At 41.2% G+C, this 22,103-nt stretch overlaps 3 protein-coding genes across 7 annotated transcripts; all 3 read left to right on the top strand.

The window, feature by feature from the left end:
- The first annotated feature begins 462 nt into the window (after nucleotides 1-462).
- LOC144466952 (cilia- and flagella-associated protein 100-like) lies at nucleotides 463-14,857 on the top strand. Of its 4 annotated transcripts, none has more exons than XM_078174959.1 (16): nucleotides 463-596; nucleotides 1,790-1,846; nucleotides 2,120-2,196; nucleotides 2,325-2,496; nucleotides 2,610-2,662; nucleotides 4,071-4,219; nucleotides 4,310-4,390; nucleotides 4,559-4,743; nucleotides 7,503-7,578; nucleotides 7,782-7,824; nucleotides 7,907-8,061; nucleotides 8,508-8,634; nucleotides 10,759-10,961; nucleotides 11,427-11,520; nucleotides 11,781-13,463; nucleotides 13,824-14,857. In XM_078174959.1, the coding sequence occupies exons 2-15, from the start codon at nucleotides 1,807-1,809 to the stop codon at nucleotides 11,904-11,906; spliced, it is 1,581 nt and encodes a 526-aa protein (XP_078031085.1). In that variant the 5' UTR covers nucleotides 463-596; nucleotides 1,790-1,806; the 3' UTR covers nucleotides 11,907-13,463; nucleotides 13,824-14,857. The 4 variants fall into 4 exon arrangements, with proteins under 4 accessions (XP_078031085.1, XP_078031083.1, XP_078031086.1 ...); XM_078174957.1 differs by having other exon boundaries at nucleotides 473-589; XM_078174960.1 differs by lacking the exon at nucleotides 4,310-4,390 and having other exon boundaries at nucleotides 473-589.
- LOC144467069 (interferon-inducible GTPase 5-like) lies at nucleotides 12,422-14,461 on the top strand. Its single transcript, XM_078175411.1, has 3 exons — nucleotides 12,422-12,510; nucleotides 13,090-13,463; nucleotides 13,824-14,461. The coding sequence occupies exons 1-3, from the start codon at nucleotides 12,422-12,424 to the stop codon at nucleotides 14,459-14,461; spliced, it is 1,101 nt and encodes a 366-aa protein (XP_078031537.1).
- A 214-nt stretch (nucleotides 14,858-15,071) lies between the features above and the next one.
- LOC144466955 (T-cell-specific guanine nucleotide triphosphate-binding protein 2-like) lies at nucleotides 15,072-17,895 on the top strand. 2 transcript variants are annotated; one of them, XM_078174964.1, is made up of 2 exons: nucleotides 15,072-15,333; nucleotides 17,061-17,895. In XM_078174964.1, the coding sequence occupies exons 1-2, from the start codon at nucleotides 15,081-15,083 to the stop codon at nucleotides 17,516-17,518; spliced, it is 711 nt and encodes a 236-aa protein (XP_078031090.1). In that variant the 5' UTR covers nucleotides 15,072-15,080; the 3' UTR covers nucleotides 17,519-17,895. The 2 variants fall into 2 exon arrangements, 1 of the variants encoding a protein (XP_078031090.1); XR_013493339.1 differs by lacking the exon at nucleotides 15,072-15,333 and adding an exon at nucleotides 15,359-16,132.
- The last annotated feature ends 4,208 nt before the right edge of the window (nucleotides 17,896-22,103 follow it).

The following is a 22,103-nucleotide window of genomic DNA, read 5'->3' as shown; positions in this document are numbered from 1 at the left end:
TTTTCAATTTTCTTTTCAATTTATTTATTTTTTATTTATTTTTTTTTTTTTGCATTTTCATTGTGCAAGTACACAAGTGATTATTTGATTTTTCCTTTTTATAATATTTATTTGTCTCATGGCATTGATTTTTTTATACAAGTAATTATTTAATTTAACCTTTTTATAGTATTTATTTGTCTCTCATGGTATTGATTTTTTTATTTTTATTTTTTGCATTATTGTAATACAAGTAATTATTTAACTGTAATTTTTATATTTATTTTTCTCTCATGGCATTGATTTTTTTTTTTGCATTATCGTCATACAAATTATACATTATCGGTTGTTTTGGTTTTTTTGCAGTATTGTCATACAAGTAATTATTTAATTTAACTTTTTTTTAGTATTTATTTGTCTCTCATGGCATGGCATGTTTTTTTTTAGATTATTATTATCTTTGTTGGAAACATTAGGGACATAAAATGCAGCAACCATGTGTTGCTGTTAACTCATCACAGACCACAGTAGAAAAACGCCGTTAACAGCCCAGTTTGTAACTGAAATTTGCCTCGGATGTATAAAAGCTAGAAGGAGTAGCTAATATCAGGTAACAGGTACAGTAGTTTAATGTCTCTGTTAATATCAAATGAATGCCGTTTAGTGCTAACTTTACACTGTTAGGCTAGCTCGGTATTGGTGTCAAGCTAACGGCAATCTACTGCCAGGCCCATTAATGCCTGACTCATGCTAGGCACTTGCTAAGCTAACTGACATTAGCGTCGAATAACGTTACTGAGAATCGCATTTAACTTGCTAACTAGCGTATATTAACGTACTTTAAAGAAGCTTTAATGGACCTTTAATTTAGAATAATTGTTCTCTAAGTTGGTAAGTTCCAGGAACTTTGTAAATTCCTAAACAAATTTAACTAAATTGCAAAAGTAAACGTTAGCTACCGAAGTTAACTATCATTAACGCTGCTTATCACAGAGGGAGTTTATACGTCTGCGTTGAATCGACGCTGTAGCCTGACGTGCACCTCCTCAGAACTGTATCTGCAAGTCGTGGTGAAGAAGACCTCTTGTCTGCTTCTGTACTGAAACCATTTCCCTCAGTGGAAACGAAGCTTGTATTTACTTGTATTTTACAGATAAACAATAAATTGTGAAGACAGTAAAGCCTCCACTTGAATAACGTTAGCATTTTAAGTCTTGTGGGTGATTTATCCTGGCTTCATATGAGCAGAGGAAATCTCTGCTGTTTGGAAAAGGTGTTTAGTATATGACAGTTGTGTTGTCAGTGAACCTTGTGAGTTGTAATTACCAGCAGGCTCTTTACTTTATGTGAAGAGCCTGGTGACGCGAGGCTAAGTTGTAATGGAAACAAATTGTGTGCCGTTACCTTTGTTAAATGTTGCTGTTGGCCCTGGCTTTATATGAGAAGAGCAAAAGATGGCTAGTTGCTAGGCTAATTTCTACAATGTAAAATGCCATAGGCTTGTGCTAATAACGTTGGCATGCTGGAATAGCGCTAACGTTAGGTTATTCGCTACCTGAAACAGATTTGTTGTGTCTGTTTTCTATGTGAAACCATATGTTTTAACTACTAGTATGAAACAGACTGTAAAGTCTTGATGTGGGAACCGGTCTGAGGACCTCAGGCAGCTTAGGGCCAGACTTGATTTAGCCAGTAAAATCAGTAAAGTCATTGAAAAGCATCCATTCTTAAAGTTCTAGTTTAATTCTGAATTCCTAAAGGCGGTCAGTTTCACAGTTGTATTTGTCATCTACAAACATGTTTCAATTAGAGCCAGTCCAGCACCAGATGGCAGAAGCAAGCTCAGACACGTCATCACCAGAGCCAGGTAAATATCTGTCATAGGGTCATGCCTCCCAAAGAAGAAAGCATGCCTACAGTCATTTTCAAGGATTTTTAGTTGTACATATATATATGTTTATATGTTTTCTGGCAATCTATATGTTTTCTGGCAATCTTGACCTTTTAGAGATTGATAAACACAGGACAAAGTGACATAATTGGAAAGCACAAGCTATACAGTACAGCTATAAATAACTATCCTCAATCAATTAATGTTTGTTTTGTACAAAAACGTTTCTGTCATTTATCCTGTGAGTAGAATTGAGAGGAAGGAGGACAGAAGAGAGCCAGTTCCTGTCAACAGTGATCGTGATGGAACAGGAACGCAGATTAGAGGTTAGTGTGTGTTTAACTACAACTGTGCATGAGCAATTTGTCACCTGCTATGAGTAGTGTTAAGTGGTGTCTGTAAAAAGTGAAAAGTTGATGATTAAATTTGTGCTGCTGTTCTCGTTCATGCTCAGGAGCTGGGTAAATTCTTAGCTGCCTGTGCTGACGAGATGACTGGTGACTTGGCGGGAGAAGCAGTGGAGGAGCAGGAGAAAAAAGAGAAGATGAAAATTCCAAAACTCAAAGATAACTCTGCTCTCACTAAACCAGGCAGTCCAAAGCAGAGGATGTCTCTGGTGGAACGAGGTGGGTGGAGGCAGAGCAGAGAGTCAAAACATGTAAAAGTTGCAAAGGTACTTCTTTTGGCTTTAAAGGATTGCTTACTTTAGTGTTAACAATTATCTGCTCTCTGCCCCTAGTGACTGTTAAGAAGGACCCAACATTTAATTTTTTGGTGGAGAGGGCAACACAGGTAAATAACTTAACCAGGTTTATCCTGTGTTTATCCTGTTTAAATGGTGCAAGCGCACTGATCAGCGCTGCACAGACCGTGGATGTCTCCAAGTGCACCTGCTATTTTGGTTCATTTGGGTGCAGCAGTGCTTAGTGTGAAAGGGCTGGGTGAGATGGAACACAAGTCACAGGATGCCTTCAGATGGCTACAGGGATTTGACTAATTGGGGGAGGTTTCCAAAGAGCAGGGGTCATCAACTACGTTTGTCCAAAGGCCAGAATTTTTCTAAGCAGACATGAAGATATGGCACAAATTGTATTCCATTTCTAAAAGATGGCAATTGGTGTCAGCTTCATCTATCCGATCTGCACTGCAAACCAGCAAAAATAATCAACCACCTGAACCAGACCCGACCCGCAGTCTTCTAGCTTTATGCCTTATAGTAGCACAGCTGGCAGGACCAAGGACAGAGACAAGAACAGAGACACATGTGGGGAAAGAGAGGGAGAGAGTGACCTAGAGTATTTCTTTCTGCAAGTTATTGATAAATAATAACCTGTGATATTTTCTAGTAATCTTACCTGAACCTGTCCTGCAGGTTTGGGGTTGATAATAACGTTATAACAGGTCAAATGCACATATTGTAGGTTGGTAGATCATTCCGAATAAGATTATTTCCATCTCAGCTGTTTTGGGAGTTGCTTCAATTTAAGAAGGAAAAAACAGCTAGATATCATTAATACTGGAACAGGTGTTTTCTTCCTCAAATTTTATGATTTCATTAATATTCTGTGGGCTGGATAGGAAGCTTGAGCGGGTTGTTTGTGTGGCTGTTTGCCAGCTGACATTTGCTGCCATTGCGTATAAAGAAGCTGTGGATAACAAATACTGTAAGAATCACCCATATTGATCTGACTATGTGCAGGACTGTATCTAGGGCAAGCACAATTGACTTTGAACAGTGTTGTCATCACTGTGAGGTTTCCAGTCAGCCAGCAAAGACTCCCTGTAAAACCACAACTTATTTTTATATTTTAGTTTTTGTACGGGTAAAGCAAGCAAGATAATAAATGTTAGTTATGGAGTTGTAGAAGTGCTGCTGGTTGGATTTTATTCCCTTTGTACAGAGCCAGGCTAGCTGTTCCCCCTGCTATAGTCTTTTCACTAAGCTAAGCTAAGCTAAGTTGTTAGCTGTAGCTACGTATTAGATGCACACATATGAGTGTGGTATCAATCTGATCATCAAACTCTCAGCAAGAAGGCACATAAGGATATTTCCCCAAATGTCAAACTTTTCTTTAAGATAAAAACATGGGATAACTTGAACATGAGTATGTTGAACAAATATCTACTGCCAATTTATGTCTGACCTCTCTCTCTTTAATTATCTCCAGTACCCCTTTTACCCTCATCCTTCCATCCATAGAAATCCTTGATGAAGAAAAGGTCAGAGATTATGAGGATGGACAAGGCTATTGAAGCAAAGGAGCAACATGTGAAGAAGCTTGAACAGGAACTTGAGATGGAAGAGCAGCTCGAGAGACAGAAGAAGAAATCTGCGGATGCCAGAATACCGTAAGCAGTAGTGGATTCTTTGTCATTGTAACTTCAGACTAATTTATCTTTCCAGTTTTGTAATAATTCTAATTTTATCTCTGTTGTCAGTTTTGAAAAAATGAGCAAGTCCAAACTGGAGTTGAATTCTGCAATTGAGAAGTTAACTGATGAAGTAGAGAGCGTAAAAAGGTAGCATTGTGATAATATTGCAAGTTTAACATAAATAGAGTATGTGCAAATTTCTACATGTTGTGTATGTATGAAGTGATTAACCACTAAGTGCTAGGAAAAGATCTATAAGCAATTTTGGAAGTATTAATCTGCAAAAATGGATCAAAAACCTTTTCTTCTTCACAGTGAAGCTGCCCAGCTTGAGGATACCCTGGATGAATATAAGCAATCCAAGAACATTCTGTTAAAGATGCTGACTCCGGAGTGGCATGAGGCCCAGGAGGCAGAGAATTTGAAAGCTGAAGTCCTGTCTGACAGAGACACTCAGATTGAGCCAGGCAGGGAGCCTCATGAGTCAGCAGTTAGCCAGGGTAAGTGCTAGAACCCAGTGGATCAATGTTTAATGGATTACAACTGCCACAGTGAGGTGAGTCAGTGTTGGTCTTTAAATCCAATGTGTAAGATTTAGGGGGATGTAGTGCCACCTAGTGGTGAGGATTGCAGATTGCAACCAGGTGAAGCTTTTCCCTGTAAAAATTCCTTCAGTGTTCGCTGTTTGGGAGGTTTTTACTTGGAGCTGAATTATCCGCAGAGGTCTCGTCCTCTTCAGAACAAACAGGCCAGGTGATTAAAACTGATAAAAACCCAGAATAAGGTTTTCAACAGGAATTATACACAGAGGTTGCTTCAAAACAAACAAACAAGTGAATTAAACTGATAAAAACACTGAATGAAGCAGTTTCCCATTACAAAGCAGTGGTTTTGCGATGCTGCTCGTTGCAGATGGGCTTCTGACTTCAGTGGCTGACACAAAAATGTGAATGGCCCTGTCTGAAGCCAGTGTTTGATTTGTGCATTCTTGGCTACTGTAGAAACATGGCAGTGCAACATGGTGATCTCTGTAGATGAGGACCTGCTCCCTATGTTGATATAAACAGCTAATTCTAAGGTTATGAAAACCCAATTCTTATTCAGTTTCTGCCAAAATATCCCCCTAAATCCTACAGGCTGGAGCTTTAAATCAAATCTTTCTCAGCCTTTCCAGTGTGTATGAGATGACTATTGCAAAATTAATAAACACTGCTCTTTGTGTATGAGATTTGGTAATATGTAAAAGAGCACTCCATCAGTTTATTTTGGACTTCATTATCACTGAGGGACTCACAAGACACAGATTACAAAAAAAGACTGGTCAGGATTGATGCAGCAGACGCCAGAGATCCTGCGCAGTACGGAAAAGTATGGAGGTTGATTTTTTGTAGTTTCCAGGTCGGGATATGTATGGAAAACAGAAAAGAGAGTATGGAAAAATATTTGGGTTTCCAGACCATTGCACCTTTTCTGTTCTCAGAACTCTAATATTCAGAATTTCTAAAAATGAAATTGATCATACACGCAAAGTGTTTCTCATGGTGTGAGAGAGAGTGCAGGCCAGAACAAGCTCACAAAAGATATTCTTGTAATGTTCTTGTGGTTATGCCACTCTCTTCATCTGCTGGCCCTGCGGTGTCTCCCTGGCAGAGCAAGGCTGCTATTGTGACTATTGAGCTGTTGCACACTTTGGTACATTTCTACTCGCACTTCAGTTTTATTTGCACTACCATATTTTATTTGCACTATCTATACTACAGTTTTTATTGCACTTTTAATTATTATTAATATCGCCTGTGCTAGTGCAACCGGTGTTTTTCTTTTAGCCTTACCTGTTATGATAAAGTTGATGTATTTATTTTGCCTAGTCGTTTTGATTGTACGATCTTGCTGTACTACATGGTTGTCTTCTGTGTGTCTTGATTGTACATGATGGTTGTCTTTGGCTCTTGGCTATGTCGCACTGTGTGCTTAAAAGAGATTTCCCGTTTGGGAAGATAAAGTTTATCTTATCTTACTATATAATGACAAAAACTCTGTCTGTGTGTCTGTTCCATGTTTTTCTCCTCAATGACTTGGTCAATCCATGTGATTCACCACGCTATAGCAACCGATTGAAATTGCAAACTTTGAATGGGCATATCTCATGCCCCGTATGTCGTAGAGACATGAAACTTTGAACAGAGTGCCTCTCCTCATGAGGGACAGATTTTCCCCAAAAACCCATAACTTCGGGTTATATAGATTTTCAGCCATTTTGAATTTTTTGAAAAACACTTGATCGATCTCTTCCTGGGAAGTTTGACCGATCTACATAAAGGTGTATAACATCTCAAGGGTTTCACCGATCACCACGCAACTTTGTAGGCATATGACCACACATAATCTGAGGGGACCCCTCCATTATTGACCCCATCAAACAAAATGGGGGCGCTAGAGAGCTAATTTCTTTATAATATAATATACTGAATATACACAGTACACAGCATCACAAATCATCTAATCTTAGGGTCTGTGTCCACCAAACCCTTTTTTTTTCCTAAGGTCAGCATCTTTTTTAATTATTTGCAGTGGGAGTGCTGATTATTTATGCCATGATACAAACACCAGCAGCGTGTCAAGGCACTGAGCTTCTATTTTGCTCTGAGTGCGGTCAGTTTGGTGTTGTTCTCCTGAGCGCCGAGCTGGAAAATGTTTATCTTCAGCCTTCCCTTCACTGAGAGTGATTACTGTGCCTTGTGTCAATGTGTTTACTGCTGTGGATATTCTGTATCATAGCAACCAGATGCAACCAAACTGTCTCAGCTAAAAAAAGAGCGACAGCTCCCAGCCAGGCATTTCCTGAGCAGTGCTTTTCAGCTGGGAAAGAATGCTTATGTGGACTCAGGGCCTTAAGTTTGTTTGAACATTAAGTTGTGCAGTGATGTGGATATCAGAAAAGTAAACAGACTGTGCATAGAAACCATACCTTTATGGCTGTGTTCATCGCTGTTTCCAAGGTCAAAGTGAATAAACAAGGCTGCGCAGACACCATGAAAATTAAAGTATTTAACTTTTTTTTTAGTTAGAATGTAAGTCTTAATAGTTGGATTTAAAAACCATGTATTCACATTCTAATCATCTAGATAGTTGCACTCAGTCTGGAAAAGCATAGAATTTATAAATGGAAAATGTGTAGGAGCTCTGAGAGACTCTCATATCCTGACTTGTAAGTATGAATAGTGCTGGCAATGTGATGTGAATGGTAACATGCACACAGGTTTGGAGTCCAGCCCAGGTAAAGCGCCGCCCTCCACCACAGAGCCCACGCTGTCCTCAGCCCACAACGACACACTGTAAGGACACACCAACACTTATTTACATCCATGGCGATGAGTGTTACGCTGCACATCTAGTATTTGTTTTGTAAATTCATGTACTCTGATGCATTATAATGCTTGTTGCTGCTGTTTCATAAAGCTATACAGACACCATCTACCCACACAAATCATTACATCTTAATCTGTCTTGAGCTCAAACTCTGTCTTTGGCATTTCAGTGTCACAAAATCTAAACTGGATAGCGACAGCTCAGACTATGAGGTCGGTATTCCTTAACAGCCTCTTTTTATCTTGAGTTTACTTGCAGCGCTCACAGTGTGATGTCACTACCCCCCTCCTGCAGGAGAAGCTGGAGCAATACTTAAGAGATCCCCAGCAGCTACTGGATGCAATGATGGAGGTGAAAGACCAGATCCTGTCCCTGACTTCAAACTGTACCACAAAAAATAAGATGTTGGAGGAGCTCCAGCAGATGATGGAGGTCGCCTCGAAGAAAACGTACGTATCATATTTATCCAAGAAGCTGGGAAAGGGTTTCTGGAGCAACTTGACCTACTTCCAAGGTGCATGGAGAAGGGAGATGAATCAAAGGCGTAAACACTCATGCAAAACTTAGTATCGTTATATGCATTCAGAAGGCTGATTTTGATCAAGACAAAAGCCACTACATTACTGAAGAATGTGGAGTATGAGGGGATACAGCATAAACAAAAAAAAAAAAACACAAACAAAACAGTATTAATAAGTACATTAAAGTGATAATAGCAATTGTAACGTCAAGGATGGTTGTAACGTACAAAAAATTAAATAAAAAGCAGGCACACAACCAAGGGAAACCAACACACAACCAACCATTACACATGAAAGACATAAAATAAATAGAAAATACTGTGAACAAGTTGTGGCATTCACCTCATCCAACACTAATTCCTCTGTGTCTAAAGGAAAGATGACGAGAAGCTAACGTTACAGATAAATGACACTGAGGATAGAATCGGCAAGGAGAAGAAGAGAGCCGCCAACCTCAAAATGATGCTTCAGTTCCACGATTTACTAAAAACAGAGGACCAGGTAAGGCAGCAGACTGTACTGTACATTTAGCTACATTTTTTTCCCAACACTTCAAATCAAAAAGCTGTGCTCGACAACTTAAAGCGGGGGTTACGACACCCAGAAGTTATCTGAAGTGGCATCATTAAAGGGATACTTGTCCGATTTTTAAACGGCTTTGTATCATAACAATGTGGGTAGAAAATGTAAATGTGATAAACTTCTCTCAATCTTACCAGCGCACAGATTCGCCTGCTCATTGCCCAGCTCAGATCTGCTGGATGGCAGATTTTGCGTCATTGTGCTTCCACATTTTCATATGCCCGCCACCAAAAACATGAAGGGTATGAAACAGATTGAGACAGAGAGCTGCCACTCTCTCTCTGTCTTTCAAAGTCAGAGAAAACTGATGAAATTGTAAACCTGGGCAGAGCTGATCAAATATTAACCAAGATTCTGTTTCTGTATTTTCTTTTCGTTTTTTTTTTGCCTAAAACGTCTTCACAGATTTAAGTGCACTGTTTGGTTGTAATGCAAAAATTTGTGAAGAGGAATTGGGCACCATACTGTTCACTGCATTGCAAAAACGGAGGCTGAGATCAAACAGTGGAAGTAAGCAGCAGTGATCCAATATGAACCCAAGTTCTGTTTATGCGTTGCCCATTGCTCGCCTAAAATGTGTTCAGAAACATGTTTTAGCTACTGTTTAGCTGTAGTTTAAGACTGTTAACAATAATTTGGATTTATATAGTGCTTTTCAAGGTACCCAAGGCCTCGTTACAGAGTAAGAAAACAGAAATAAATAAACAAGCAAAATGAAAATAAAAAAACAAAACAAGAACAGAAATAACAATAGCGAAGTAAGAACAAGTGGGTTTTCCACAGTTGTTTGTAAATATCTAGAGATGGGGCTTTGCAGATCGCTGCTAGGAGAAGTCCAGAGGGTGGGACTCTTAGTACAGGAGGGGGTATAGGGTTGGAGGAGGCCAGATAGGTACTGGGGGACAAGACCAATATGGCCAGCTGGCCGCCTCTTGTTTTCTGTGTCGGGGTATAGTCACACATGATCAAATGCAGGCGAGAGACTGTTACCTGCCGAGCTGATATTCATGCCAAATGTGGGCTGTGCTGGGTGTGCTGCACACAGAACGCTAGCTTGATAAGTAATGTTAGCTGGCTTGCCAAGAAATACAGTGAAAAATAATGTTAATGGTACATTTACTGTTGTCCATGCCTGTTTCCCGACTCACTGCCAGCCAGGCAACAATCAGTGTCTCCCCTACATACAATTATCAATGCTAGTTTCACGTGTGTGACAGTGGTCTCAAAATGGCCAGGCCAACATTCTGGTAGTTACAGGTTTTCTACCTCTTGAGCAAAAGTGAATGCCAAAGCCCATTTCTCTTTTTTTTTTCTGGTCATGTAGCACCAATTTCAAAAATACTTGCGTCTTTCTACTACATAGGCAGCTATAGCAATATGAGAAGACCATCTCTCCAGCAGTGAAATACTTCTTTAAAGATTTTGTCACTGTAGTGCATATTTCTTACCTAAAATGTCATAAGAAACATATTTTAGTGCACTGTTTGGCTGTATGAGAATTTGTGAACAGGAAGGGGGCTGCCATACTGGTTCCTGTACTGTGACAAATGGAGGCTGGAAAAACTGAGATCAAACAGTAAAACTAAGCAACTAAGATTCTGTTATTGTGTTGCCTATTTCTCACCTAAATTTTTTTCAGAAACATATTTCAACCTACTGTTGAACTGTAATTTGAGACTGTTTGTTACCAGCCGACTGCCATATTATTTCCTGTGTCAAAATGGTCAAGCTCGCATTATGTCACCCATCAGCTGGAGCATTTATTGGCCTGGTGCGGCGCAGTGTGTTGTAGATTTTCTTTCTCTTAAGCAGAAGCAAATGCCACAGGCCTTTTTCTCTGTTTTCTCTTGTCATGTAGATCCAATTTCAAGTATTTGCATCTTTCTACTACATACACAACCCAGACCTTCTTTCCAGCAGAGAAGTACTTATGTAAACTGCACATAGCATGGTAATTTGGACCAGATGCTTTATTCTGTCTCCTCTCCCTCTCACTTTCCCCCTTTCCCTTTTATCCATCCCACCTCCTCTCCATGCTTTCAGGATGCTACGTTGGATGCTCTGAGAGTGAAGGTGACAGAAGTGTATCGCTGCTGCGTGGGTAAGCCGTTGGCCAGCCTCAGCACCTTAGAGAAGCTGTCCAGTGTCGAGGACAGGATGACTTCACTGCTCGAGCAAATGGAGAGCATGCCTAAAGGAGACTTGAAGACACTGAGGCAGATCAGGGGCCGTGAGAGAAGGAACAGGTTTTTGTCAATGAGTGGCCTTACAGTAGACATTTATGTTTAGATAAGTGTATTGTTCATCACAGTATGTATTATATAGCTTAGAGTTCATGGCATATTAGCATGTAGAGGGTACATTTCATCCACTGATTGCAGGTACGTAATTCTTCTTTTTTGCACCACAGAATTCACGTTTTAAGTTTTCTCAATAGAGTATTTTTGTAAATAAATGTTGGAGAAAGTGATTGAATACATGTGTATATCATGTATGAGTCTACTGATAATGTAGTGTGGGAATGCTTAAGACAAATTTGCACATTATCAGCAGAGTAGTATTCTTCAGACTGGCTTCTCTGTCTCCAACGCATTGTTAAAATACAATGTGAAAACATATGGTAATGTGAGGAGCTCTGGATAGAGATGCTTCTCCAAAGAGCACGTGACCTGAAAACTGCTTCTCTTCCTGTTTATTACATCATGTTCCAGGTTGCATGAAGAAAAGCGGAGACGTGAGATGGAGAAACGGAAAGAAAGAGAGCAGAGGTGCATCCAGAGATCCGTGGGTGACGCCAAGAAAATAGTGAGTCAGCTCAATGCAAAGACATAGGGTGCTGCTCTCACACAGGAACGAATCCTTATTTGTGGGTAATGTAGTTTTAATTTGAACAAACACTATTAATATTACATCTTTGAAATGAAGTTACTAAACCTCACACAATTTTTTTTTATTTTTAAAAAAGAAATTTTAACGGATCAGTTTGTTTTCTACCCAAACATGTCGTCAAAACTGTTACAGAAATAAACCCGGGGGTTAAAATGGAGTCCTTTTTTTCCTCTTAGAGTGGAAGAAAGCTGATGCCCAGATGCTTCCCTGTTAAGCAGAAGATTGAAGTCAGCAATGAGGACAACATCCCTGCTGAGGATGACCTCCATGCTTACATGTTTGGTACTGAGGACCTAGAGTAAGAATAAAGAAATAAACACATGCCATAAAATGTAAAAAAAAAAAAACAACAAAAAAGTCGAAATAAAATACTACTGAAATGCTGCAAAAACACTCTCTCATAAGATGTGTGAAAATTCACTGTCCTCCAGAAATACATTTAATTGTTCTCGTGAAAACAGAGTGTATCAAGTTGACAGTTCTTGTCTGTTGTCACTCAGACTAACTGGGGCGATTTGGAAGGGCGACTGAAACAGTTTGCCTTCATTGTACATTACGTACATCCTTCAAAATGGTCCACACTACAGTACTTCTCCTCTGATCTACCTCATAACCATGTCATGTGACTGAAAACAGGTCTTGATAAACCTATGAAAGGCAAATACTGTTTGTAGAGTACCAGGGCATGTGCAAAATGATGCAGCTCTATATAAATAAACCTCTCCTCTCCCCGTTTCTCATAAACCAGCTGGTTTTATAGATAATGTGCATGAGGAGAGGTGGCAGACACTGGTTAGTCTCTGTCGCTCACAGCAGGATGTTTGCATTGGACACTGTATTGACTTTCTTATTGGATGGACTCTGTACAACTCTGAGCCTGAACCACTGTGCAGAAAGAGAAGTACGGTAAGGGATAGATTCACAGCTATACCATGCGCTGTATTGTATATTATTTTTTTATGACTGTTAAAGTTGCATCTGTTTAATTTTAGTTAATGTTTGTGACTTTGCTGTGCTAATGACTGCAGCTTTGTCCAATGGAACATGCTTTGCAAAGTCCTGCATTTAGTGTATTAGTAGTTAGTTGTCAGTGTAGACTACACAAGCTCTTAATTTTAGAAGGAAAAAAGTACACTCATTTAAATGCAATCAAATAAACATATATGCATATTGTAAGTAATTATATTGTAATTGTACTTGCTGTGTTTTTATGCAAGTTTAGATGAAGGTGCATTTTAAATAATGCAAGTCCCTAAATCAAAATGCAGTGATTTTATGTTTCCTTTATTTTTCGGGGAGCGCTATGGATAATTCATTTGATTATGAACCAATAGAAGACTTTAAAGAGGAGCTGCTAACCAATGGACCTGCCTCAGCAGCTGCAAAGATCCAGGATTATTTGGATCAGCAGGATAATATTCCACTAAATATTGGCATCACATGAGAGTCTGGCTCTGGTAAATCCACCTTTGTTAATGCCTTCAGAGGCATAGACAACAGGGATGAGAGAGCCGCCCCTACTGGTCCTGTAGAAACCACCTCAGAGGCTACACCATACCCCCATCCCAACTATCCCAATGTCACACTGTGGGATCTTCCTGGTTTTGGCACTCCCAACTTTTCAGCTAGCAACTACCTGGAGCGTGTTGAATTTGAAAAGTTTGACTTCATCATCATCATCCCAGCTGATCGCTTCAAAGAAAATGATGTGAAGCTCGCTCAGGAGATTCAGAGGATGAAGAAAAAGTTCTACTTTGTTCGTTCAAAGATTGACCATAACTTAAGTGATGAGGAAGACAGTCAGAGGGACTTCAATGCAGAAAGGACTCTTAAACAAATCAGGGACAACTGCATTCAAGGTAAGTCTGAGGTTAGAGGAGAACAAATGCCTAAAATTTAAAGGTATATGCAACAAGGGTCACAGGTAGACACTGCTTCATTTTGAGGAGACAAGCCAAAAATAACTTTTCACATGAGCAGCCCATGTTGAGAGGAAGAGCTAACAATGTTATCAGGTCATAAATGATTCATATGAACACTGGCAGAGCCCCCCAGTGAGAGTCTGTTGGCTTGACCACTCATCTTCTAAGATCTAAAACAGCCTTTGTGTCTGGCCTGGAGAGAGCTGCTGGTGTATCCTGACACGAGGAGGCTCAGGATGTTTTCTCATTCTATTGTCATCATCTGAAATAAACTTCTTTGTTCTGTTTGTGACACAGGTCTTGAAAAACAAGGCTTCGAGTCTCCTCAAGTCTTCCTGGTGTCCAGCCGTCATCTCCACCTGTATGATTTCCATCTGTTAGAGGAGACCCTCAAGAGAGAACTTCCTGCACACAAGAGGAACACTCTGCTGTTGGCCATGCCTAATATCAGTCATGGTATCATCAGCAAGAAGAAAGAGGCTTTACAGGCAAAAATAAAGTACCTTGCCTCTATATCTGCACTCATAGCAGCTGCACCAGTTCCTGGGCTCTCTGTTGCCACTGATATAACCATGTTGGTTGCTACCATCAATGAGTACAAAGTTACATTTGGTCTTGATAGCAAGTCACTGCAGAGTCTTGCTCGTAGTGCACGCGTGCCTTTGGATGATCTTAGATCAGTGATGACATCACAACTGGGTTTAAAGGAAATAAACAAAGAGCTTATCATTAAGATGTTGTGCTTGTCTGTAAGTGATGCTGCATTAATGGCAGCAGAGGAAGGGTTCAGGTTTGTTCCATTATTTGGAATCCCAGCAGCAATGATTGTGTCTTTTATCTTCACCTACAAAGCTCTTAATACTTTCCTCGACATGCTCGCTGAGGATGCACAGAAGGTGTTTACAAAGGCCCTGGGTCTGAACACCTCAGTGTGATATCATGAGCTGAATGGAAGTGTGGCACATTTAAAACTGTTATTGTACAATGCAAATGAGCTTCTGAATTATTCTTGTGAATGTGATGTAATACTACTGCAGACAAATGCTCATACAAATCATAGTTTTTTAATCTAGACCGTACTGACTGTGTTTGCATCTTGCTGAAAAATTAACTGTACTACTTTGCAAAACTTTTTATGAATAAACCTGATTTAAATCTCATCAACATGTAAATGACGAGACGTCACCTTTTGTTGTAGTTGGAAGGACCTCTGGTGGTTTTAATGCTCGGTAACATCCAGACATGGTTTGTGTCAGATTGTGCAGATCTTGCATTGATCAGTTTATCAAGTAGGCTGATGTGGTCTGCTATACCTTAAATAAAAACAGTGCAGTTATTTTACATCTTTTTTTTCTTGCACTTTTTTCTTTTTATAGAAATGAAAGAATAAATTGATGAGTGATGTGAGCTGCAAAGTTCCAGAGTATTTGGATCAGCAGAATAATAGTCCACTAAATATTGGCATCGCAGTCTGGATCTGGTAAATCCACCTTTGATAATGCCTTCAGAGGCACAGACAGCAGTACTGGTAGTACAGTGCTTCATTTGTTAATCATGAGGTGCTGGACGTCAGAGAGTCTGCTGGCCCAGTGGGTTATGAGTCAGCATGTGAAGCTCTCTAATAAACGCACCCTCCTCTCTGCAATTCTTGTAAACCAGCTGCTTTCACTGATGATGGGGATGAGAACAGAGGACAGACACTTACTGGTCATGTGGCTCACAGCAGACTTTTTCATTGGTCACTTCTCTGATGTGGAGCTGAACACTACCTTTTTGCTGAGTAACAACGATCCAAGTGCCTCATGGGGTAAGAGATTACAGCTGCACATTGCACTGCATTGTGTGTTACAATGCATGTTTATGATTGATAAAGGTTCATCGGTTTAATATTAACTCCATATTAATGATCAGTGTTGGGCAGTAATGACATTACTATTTCCAATAACAAGTAGTGTGATTACTAATAAAATTCCAGTCATAACATTACAGTTAGCCTCAAACCAAATAGCTTGTTACAATTTTCTGTAATCACATCACCACTGACTTGAAATACAACAATCACAGCAGTGGATTCATTTTTGTCATCATCGAGCTGTGCGTGCGCATCACAAAGCAGTCTGGAAGATGAAAGGGTTGAATATATTCCCATGACTTAGTGAGTGATGCTGTGTGTCAGGGAGGGAGGCGGAAGAGAGAGCAGGGTGAGTGTCTGCACGTGAGATGAGAGCAAGCGATGCACTGTGGGAGGGAGTGTGTCAGACACAGATGCATTGACAGAAGGAGAGTGACCGGGTGCACCGGTCTCTGGATAGCCGAGTGTTCGCTGACCGTGACGGGGCAGAAGCCCAGCCGAGCCAGCTGTATGGTGCACTCATAACCAGGGAGCGAGTGCTATTCGCCGACCGGTCAGGATAGTTAGTGGGGACAGGGAGAGAGTCCTGTGTGAGGCACGTGTGAGTTTGTCCGTTCTCCAGCCTGTAACGAGGCTCTCCTGCCGTCTATGGAGAGGCTTCTCTGCACTGGACCAGCGGTGGTCTCCAGGCCAGACTGTGACTGAAGCCGGATCAGCACCAAAGCTCAGACCTGGAGGAGGGTCTCAAACTCAGGTGAAGTTAAGTGGTTTTTATTCACTGACGTATTCATTCGCAGCTGCTTGTTTTGTATGTGTCTGGTGTGATTTATTGTTAAATGTTATTGATTTTAAACATCAGCTAAGAGCCAGAGTGCCGGGATTTTGGAAAGCAGTTAAAGGTACTTAAATAAATCCTCTGGGGCTGCTGCCCTGATAGCACAGGTGTGTTTGTGGCGCAGTGATTTTCCTTGTGGTGCAATGTGGTGTGTGTTGTGCCCTGAGAGGTGATCTATATTGGCATGAGCCCCTGTACACTTGTTTTGGCCGTTGTGAGTGGCACTTAGGGGGAGCATAGGGCTCAGACTGTCTCCGCATACCTGTGTGCAAGGCTGTTGGCTATATGATTTTGTCCTAATAAAGATTATTGTTTATTACTCCTTGATTTCCTCCTCCATTCAACGGGAGAGTGTCATCAGTTACATTGTTGATGCATACCAGCAGGATACCCTGTTGAGCCTTACAGACTACCCGGGCCACTGTAACATTACAAGGATTAGACACTGATTCAGCTGGCTAAAGCATTCCCTCTCGACCAGGCACAGTACAATGGTGTTTTGGCAAGGGACATTTATAGTGGTTTGTCCATGGAGGCTAACAACGATTATGTGTTGTTGAAAGCAGCCCCGACATGATATTTTGTGCTGTGTGATAGTGATGATTGGAGCAAAGCAGCGACGGCCTTATGAGACAGCTGGCTGACTGATGGCCCAATTTATTCTGCAGTGTAGATGACACGCAGCTCTTAAATTTAGAAAATTGTGTAATTAAATGTAATCACCTATCTTTGCATTATATATTATGATCAGACTTATTGTATTTTATTGCATGATTAGATGAGGGTAAGCTTTTATATTCTGCAAATCAGACTTCTGCAGTGATTTTCTGTTTTCTTTATTTTTCAGGGAGCACAATGGATAATTCATTTGATTATGAACCAATAGAAGACTTTAAAGAGGAGCTGCTAACCAATGGACCTGCCTCAGCAGCTGCAAAGATCCAGGAGTATTTGGATCAGCAGGATAATATTCCACTAAATATTGGCATCACAGGAGAGTCTGGCTCTGGTAAATCCACCTTTGTTAATGCCTTCAGAGGCATAGACAACAGGGATGAGAGAGCCGCCCCTACTGGTCCTGTAGAAACCACCTCAGAGGCTACACCATACCCCTATCCCATCTATCCCAATGTCACACTATGGGATCTTCCTGGTATTGGCACTCTCAACTTTTCAGCTAGCAACTACCTGGAGCATGTTGAATTTGAAAAGTTTGACTTCTTCATCATCATCTCAGCTGATCGCTTCAGAGAAAATGATGTGAAGCTCGCTCAGGAGATTCAGAGGATGAAGAAAAAGTTCTAATTTGTTCGTTCAGCAGTCCAATCCCAGCAGCAATGATTGTGTCTTTTATCTCCACCTACAAAGCTCTTAATACTTTCCTCGACATGCTCGCTGAGGATGCACAGAAGGTGTTTACAAAGGCCCTGGGTCTGAACACCTCAGTGTGGTATCATGAGCTGAATGGAAATGTGGCACATTTAAAGCTGCTATTGTACAATGCAAATGAGCTTCTGAATTATTCTTGTGAATGTGATGTAATACTACTGCAGACAGCTCATACAAATCATAGTTTCCTTATCTAGACCGTACTGACTGTGTTTGCATCTTGCTGAAAAATTAACTGTAGTACTTTGCAAAACTCTTCATAAATAAACCTGATTTAAATCTCAACATGTAAATGAAGAGACGTCACCTTTTGTTGTAGTTGGAAGGACCTCCGGTGGTTTTAATGCTCGGCAACATCCAGACATGGTTTGTGTCAGATTGTGCAGATCTTGCGTTAATCAGTTTAACAAGTAGCTGAGTGTCGGCAGTAATGATTAGTGGCACAAATTGATGACTCTAAATTCAGAAAGGGTGCCAAGAGATAGGAGCGCCGAGAGAGGCAGTTAAGCTCCTATGAACCAGACTGGTCTGAAGAGAAGAGACCATGAGCTGATATAGAAAATAAAATATAGAAAAAGACAGATAAATAGAGAAAATATAAATGAATCCAGCTGGATAATAAAATAAATAATTAAAATACGGATAACACCGGTAGTACAAAGGAAATAACTGGAAAATTACAATTTGGTGGGGAGAAAAAAAAACAGAACAAGGCTGCAGCCGAATACAGAATCTTAATTGAACAATCTAAAAATACAAATTTTTGATAAGACAAAGTAATTTTTTGTGTGTGTGGAAAAACTGTTTACTTGGACGTCATATGTAATACTGTGTAATTGCTTGTACGGTGTGTTGAGCTCATGTATGAATGTGTGAATTGAAACATAAAGCTCTGTGTAGACTTGAAGCATAATTGTGATAACTGAATGTATGGACTGCAGTATGTGTATGTACCTGTACATGTGTGTGTAAGACTCTGGGCTGAACGCAAAGGAACTGTTAACCCTTAGGTGTGTGGTATCTGAGAGAAGCGTAAGAAAGCTGTGTCCAGAGTGTGAATGTGTTTGTGTTGAAGAAAAACAGAAGAGAGTGTGTCTGAGACAATAGCAAAGTTGGGATTTGCATTGTGTTGAGAGGTTAAGATTGGTGTGTGGTGTCCGAGCCCAGGCTGAAAGAGAGAAAGTGTTTGAGGAAATAGTTGTATAGAGAGTTGGATTTGTGTGGAGATAAGTGATCACATAGACAGCTGAGAACAAACTGAGGCTGTAATCGGCCAGGAAACTAAGGGGGGAGGAGCCTGGGAACACAGACACAGGCTTTCTAAAAAATAGTTTAGGTGCACCACAGCACAGTCCCCTCCCAGCCCTTCCTTTCGAGAGCGCCAGCAAAAGTGGAAAGTTTGAGCGTTTTTCTTCTTTCAACACATAAGAACACAAATTTAGATAAGACAATTACACTACAATCTAAAACAACGTATCCAACACCAATAGCTCTGTTGGGAAGCAAAAACCCTGACATTTTGAAAGACATCCAGAAAATTTCAGAGAAATGGGAGAAACGAACCAAGGGACTAGAATACCCTTGGCCGAAGGGAGGCACGTTTGACATGATGGTTTGTGAGAGTATGGAAATCAGAATAAGGGATTACAAACCTAAAGACAAATCAAAGACACGTCAAGAAAAGAGAGAATTGGAATTGAAACTTTTGAAGATGTTCACTACTTAAAAAACAGACAGATATAATAATGAACATTATATTGCTCCAATCTTAATATAGGGGACCCAGGGACATTATATCCCGTGGCAGACCCTCGATCTGACCGGCCTGGTCTCCAGACTCCCTGATATTCACGACGGGGCCTCAAGGTGAATCAGAGCTTTTGAGGAAGCTACCATTGGCAAATTGTTGGCTTTGGGGGATGTGAAGGCGGTGTGGGCTCAGACTCTTGGAGCCTCAGCAATGGAGAACATGTTGAAGTGCAATGAGTGTGAATGGATGATAAGTCCCATGGCTGATGGGACTGAATTTGATGCCTATCGTGGGAAACTGTGGGCTGCAGTGAGGAGGGAGTACCCGACACGAGTTGACCCTAAAGCATTGCAGGGTGACCCCTTCAGAGAGACTGATAATCCTGTAACATACATAAACAATCACTTGAAAAGATGGAGACAAGAGACTGAGGAAGACATCGGGCAGAGCCAGGTGCTAACGACTCTGGTCAGAGACTCAGTCACTGACGCGCTCCCCACCCTAGTCCAGAGCAAACTGAGAGACGTAGTCGCACTAACAACAATGCCACACAGACAGTTTTGTGACAATGTGATCCACGCAGTGGAGAGACACAGAAAAGATGGGCAGAGGATGAAGGAGCAGGATAGAGAAGTCCAGAGAAAACTAGCACAGCTGCAACTAAGCGAGCTGCAGAGCAAGGGCAAAGCTAACACCCAAGTGCCAATTACAGCTGAAAAAATGAACCACACGCTAATGAACACACCCACCGCACAGCCAACACAGCCACCGCAACCACCCCCAGTTGTCAATATCTACCCGCAACCATACACACAGCCATATCCACCGCCTGGAGCATGTTGGCAGTGTGGAGAGCTTGGCCACAGAGCAGTAGCCTGTCCACAGGTGAGCCCCGGACCGGTAGAAGGAGGGGGATTCGGAGCCGCTCAGAGAGGGGGAATGGCACCAGTGGTGTCCCTGGAACCTATGATTACACCAAAAGACATTACACTAATACGAGAGGAAGCAGGTCAGGGCGAGCATAGTCTATGGCTCAAGAGAGGAGCAGCACAGGATGAGAAAGGTTTTGGAGGTTCCATGAGGGACTTATAGTAGCATGGTTAACCATTCTGATCTGAGAAACCCACAGTGTTGCATTATTTATGTATGGACTATGTAGACATGGTAAAATCTGTAACATGGCAAACGATACATGCTGGTGGTAATTGATCGCTTTAGCCGAAAACTGCAAATGGAACTGTCTGAATATATAAAACAAATAACTGCCTTCCATAGATCTACAGTACAGGCCAAAAGTTTGGACACACCTTCTCATTCAATGCGTTTTCTTTATTTTCATGACTATTTACATTGTAGATTCTCACTGAAGGCATCAAAACTATGAATGAACACATGTGGAGTTATGTACTTAACAAAAAAAGGTGAAATAACTGAAAACATGTTTTATATTCTAGTTTCTTCAAAATAGCCACCCTTTGCTCTGATTACTGCTTTGCACACTCTTGGCATTCTCTCCATGAGCTTCAAGAGGTAGTCACCTGAAATGGTTTTCCAACAGTCTTGAAGGAGTTCCCAGAGGTGTTTAGCACTTGTTGGCCCCTTTGCCTTCACTCTGCGGTCCAGCTCACCCCAAACCATCTCGATTGGGTTCAGGTCCGGTGACTGTGGAGGCCAGGTCATCTGCCGCAGCACTCCATCACTCTCCTTCTTGGTCAAATAGCCCTTACACAGCCTGGAGGTGTGTTTGGGGTCATTGTCCTGTTGAAAAATAAATGATCGTCCAACTAAACGCAAACCGGATGGGATGGCATGTCGCTGCAGGATGCTGTGGTAGCCATGCTGGTTCAGTGTTCCTTCAATTTTGAATAAATCCCCAACAGTGTCACCAGCAAAACACCCCCACACCATCACACCTCCTCCTCCATGCTTCACAGTGGAAACCAGGCATGTGGAATCCATCCGTTCACCTTTTCTGCGTCTCACAAAGACACAGCGGTTGGAACCAAAGAGCTCAAATTTGGACTCATCAGACCAAAGCACAGATTTCCACTGGTCTAATGTCCATTCCTTGTGTTTCTTGGCCCAAACAAATCTCTTCTGCTTGTTGCCTCTCCTTAGCAGTGGTTTCCTAGCAGCTATTTGACCATGAAGGCCTGATTGGCGCAGTCTCCTCTTAACAGTTGTTCTAGAGATGGGTCTGCTGCTAGAACTCTGTGTGGCATTCATCTGGTCTCTGATCTGAGCTGCTGTTAACTTGCCATTTCTGAGGCTGGTGACTCGGATGAACTTATCCTCAGAAGCAGAGGTGACTCTTGGTCTTCCTTTCCTGGGTCGGTCCTCATGTGTGCCCGTTTCGTTGTAGCGCTTGATGGTTTTTGCGACTCCACTTGGGGACACATTTAAAGTTTTTGCAATTTTCCAGACTGACTGACCTTCATTTCTTAAAGTAATGATGGCCACTGGTTTTTCTTTAGTTAGCTGATTGGTTCTTGCCATAATATGAATTTTAACAGTTGTCCAATAGGGCTGTCGGCTGTGTATTAACCTGACTTCTGCACAACACAACTGATGGTCCCAACCCCATTGATAAAGCAAGAAATTCCACTAATTAACCCTGATAAGGCACACCTGTAAAGTGGAAACCATTTCAGGTGACTACCTCTTGAAGCTCATGGAGAGAATGCCAAGAGTGTGCAAAGCAGTAATCAGAGCAAAGGGTGGCTATTTTGAAGAAACTAGAATATAAAACAT

The sequence above is a fragment of the Epinephelus lanceolatus genome, chromosome 15 (assembly GCF_041903045.1).
Source record: "Epinephelus lanceolatus isolate andai-2023 chromosome 15, ASM4190304v1, whole genome shotgun sequence".
In the NCBI taxonomy this organism is placed as follows: Eukaryota; Metazoa; Chordata; class Actinopteri; order Perciformes; family Serranidae; genus Epinephelus; species Epinephelus lanceolatus.
This window is presented reverse-complemented; position numbering and strand designations above follow the sequence as displayed.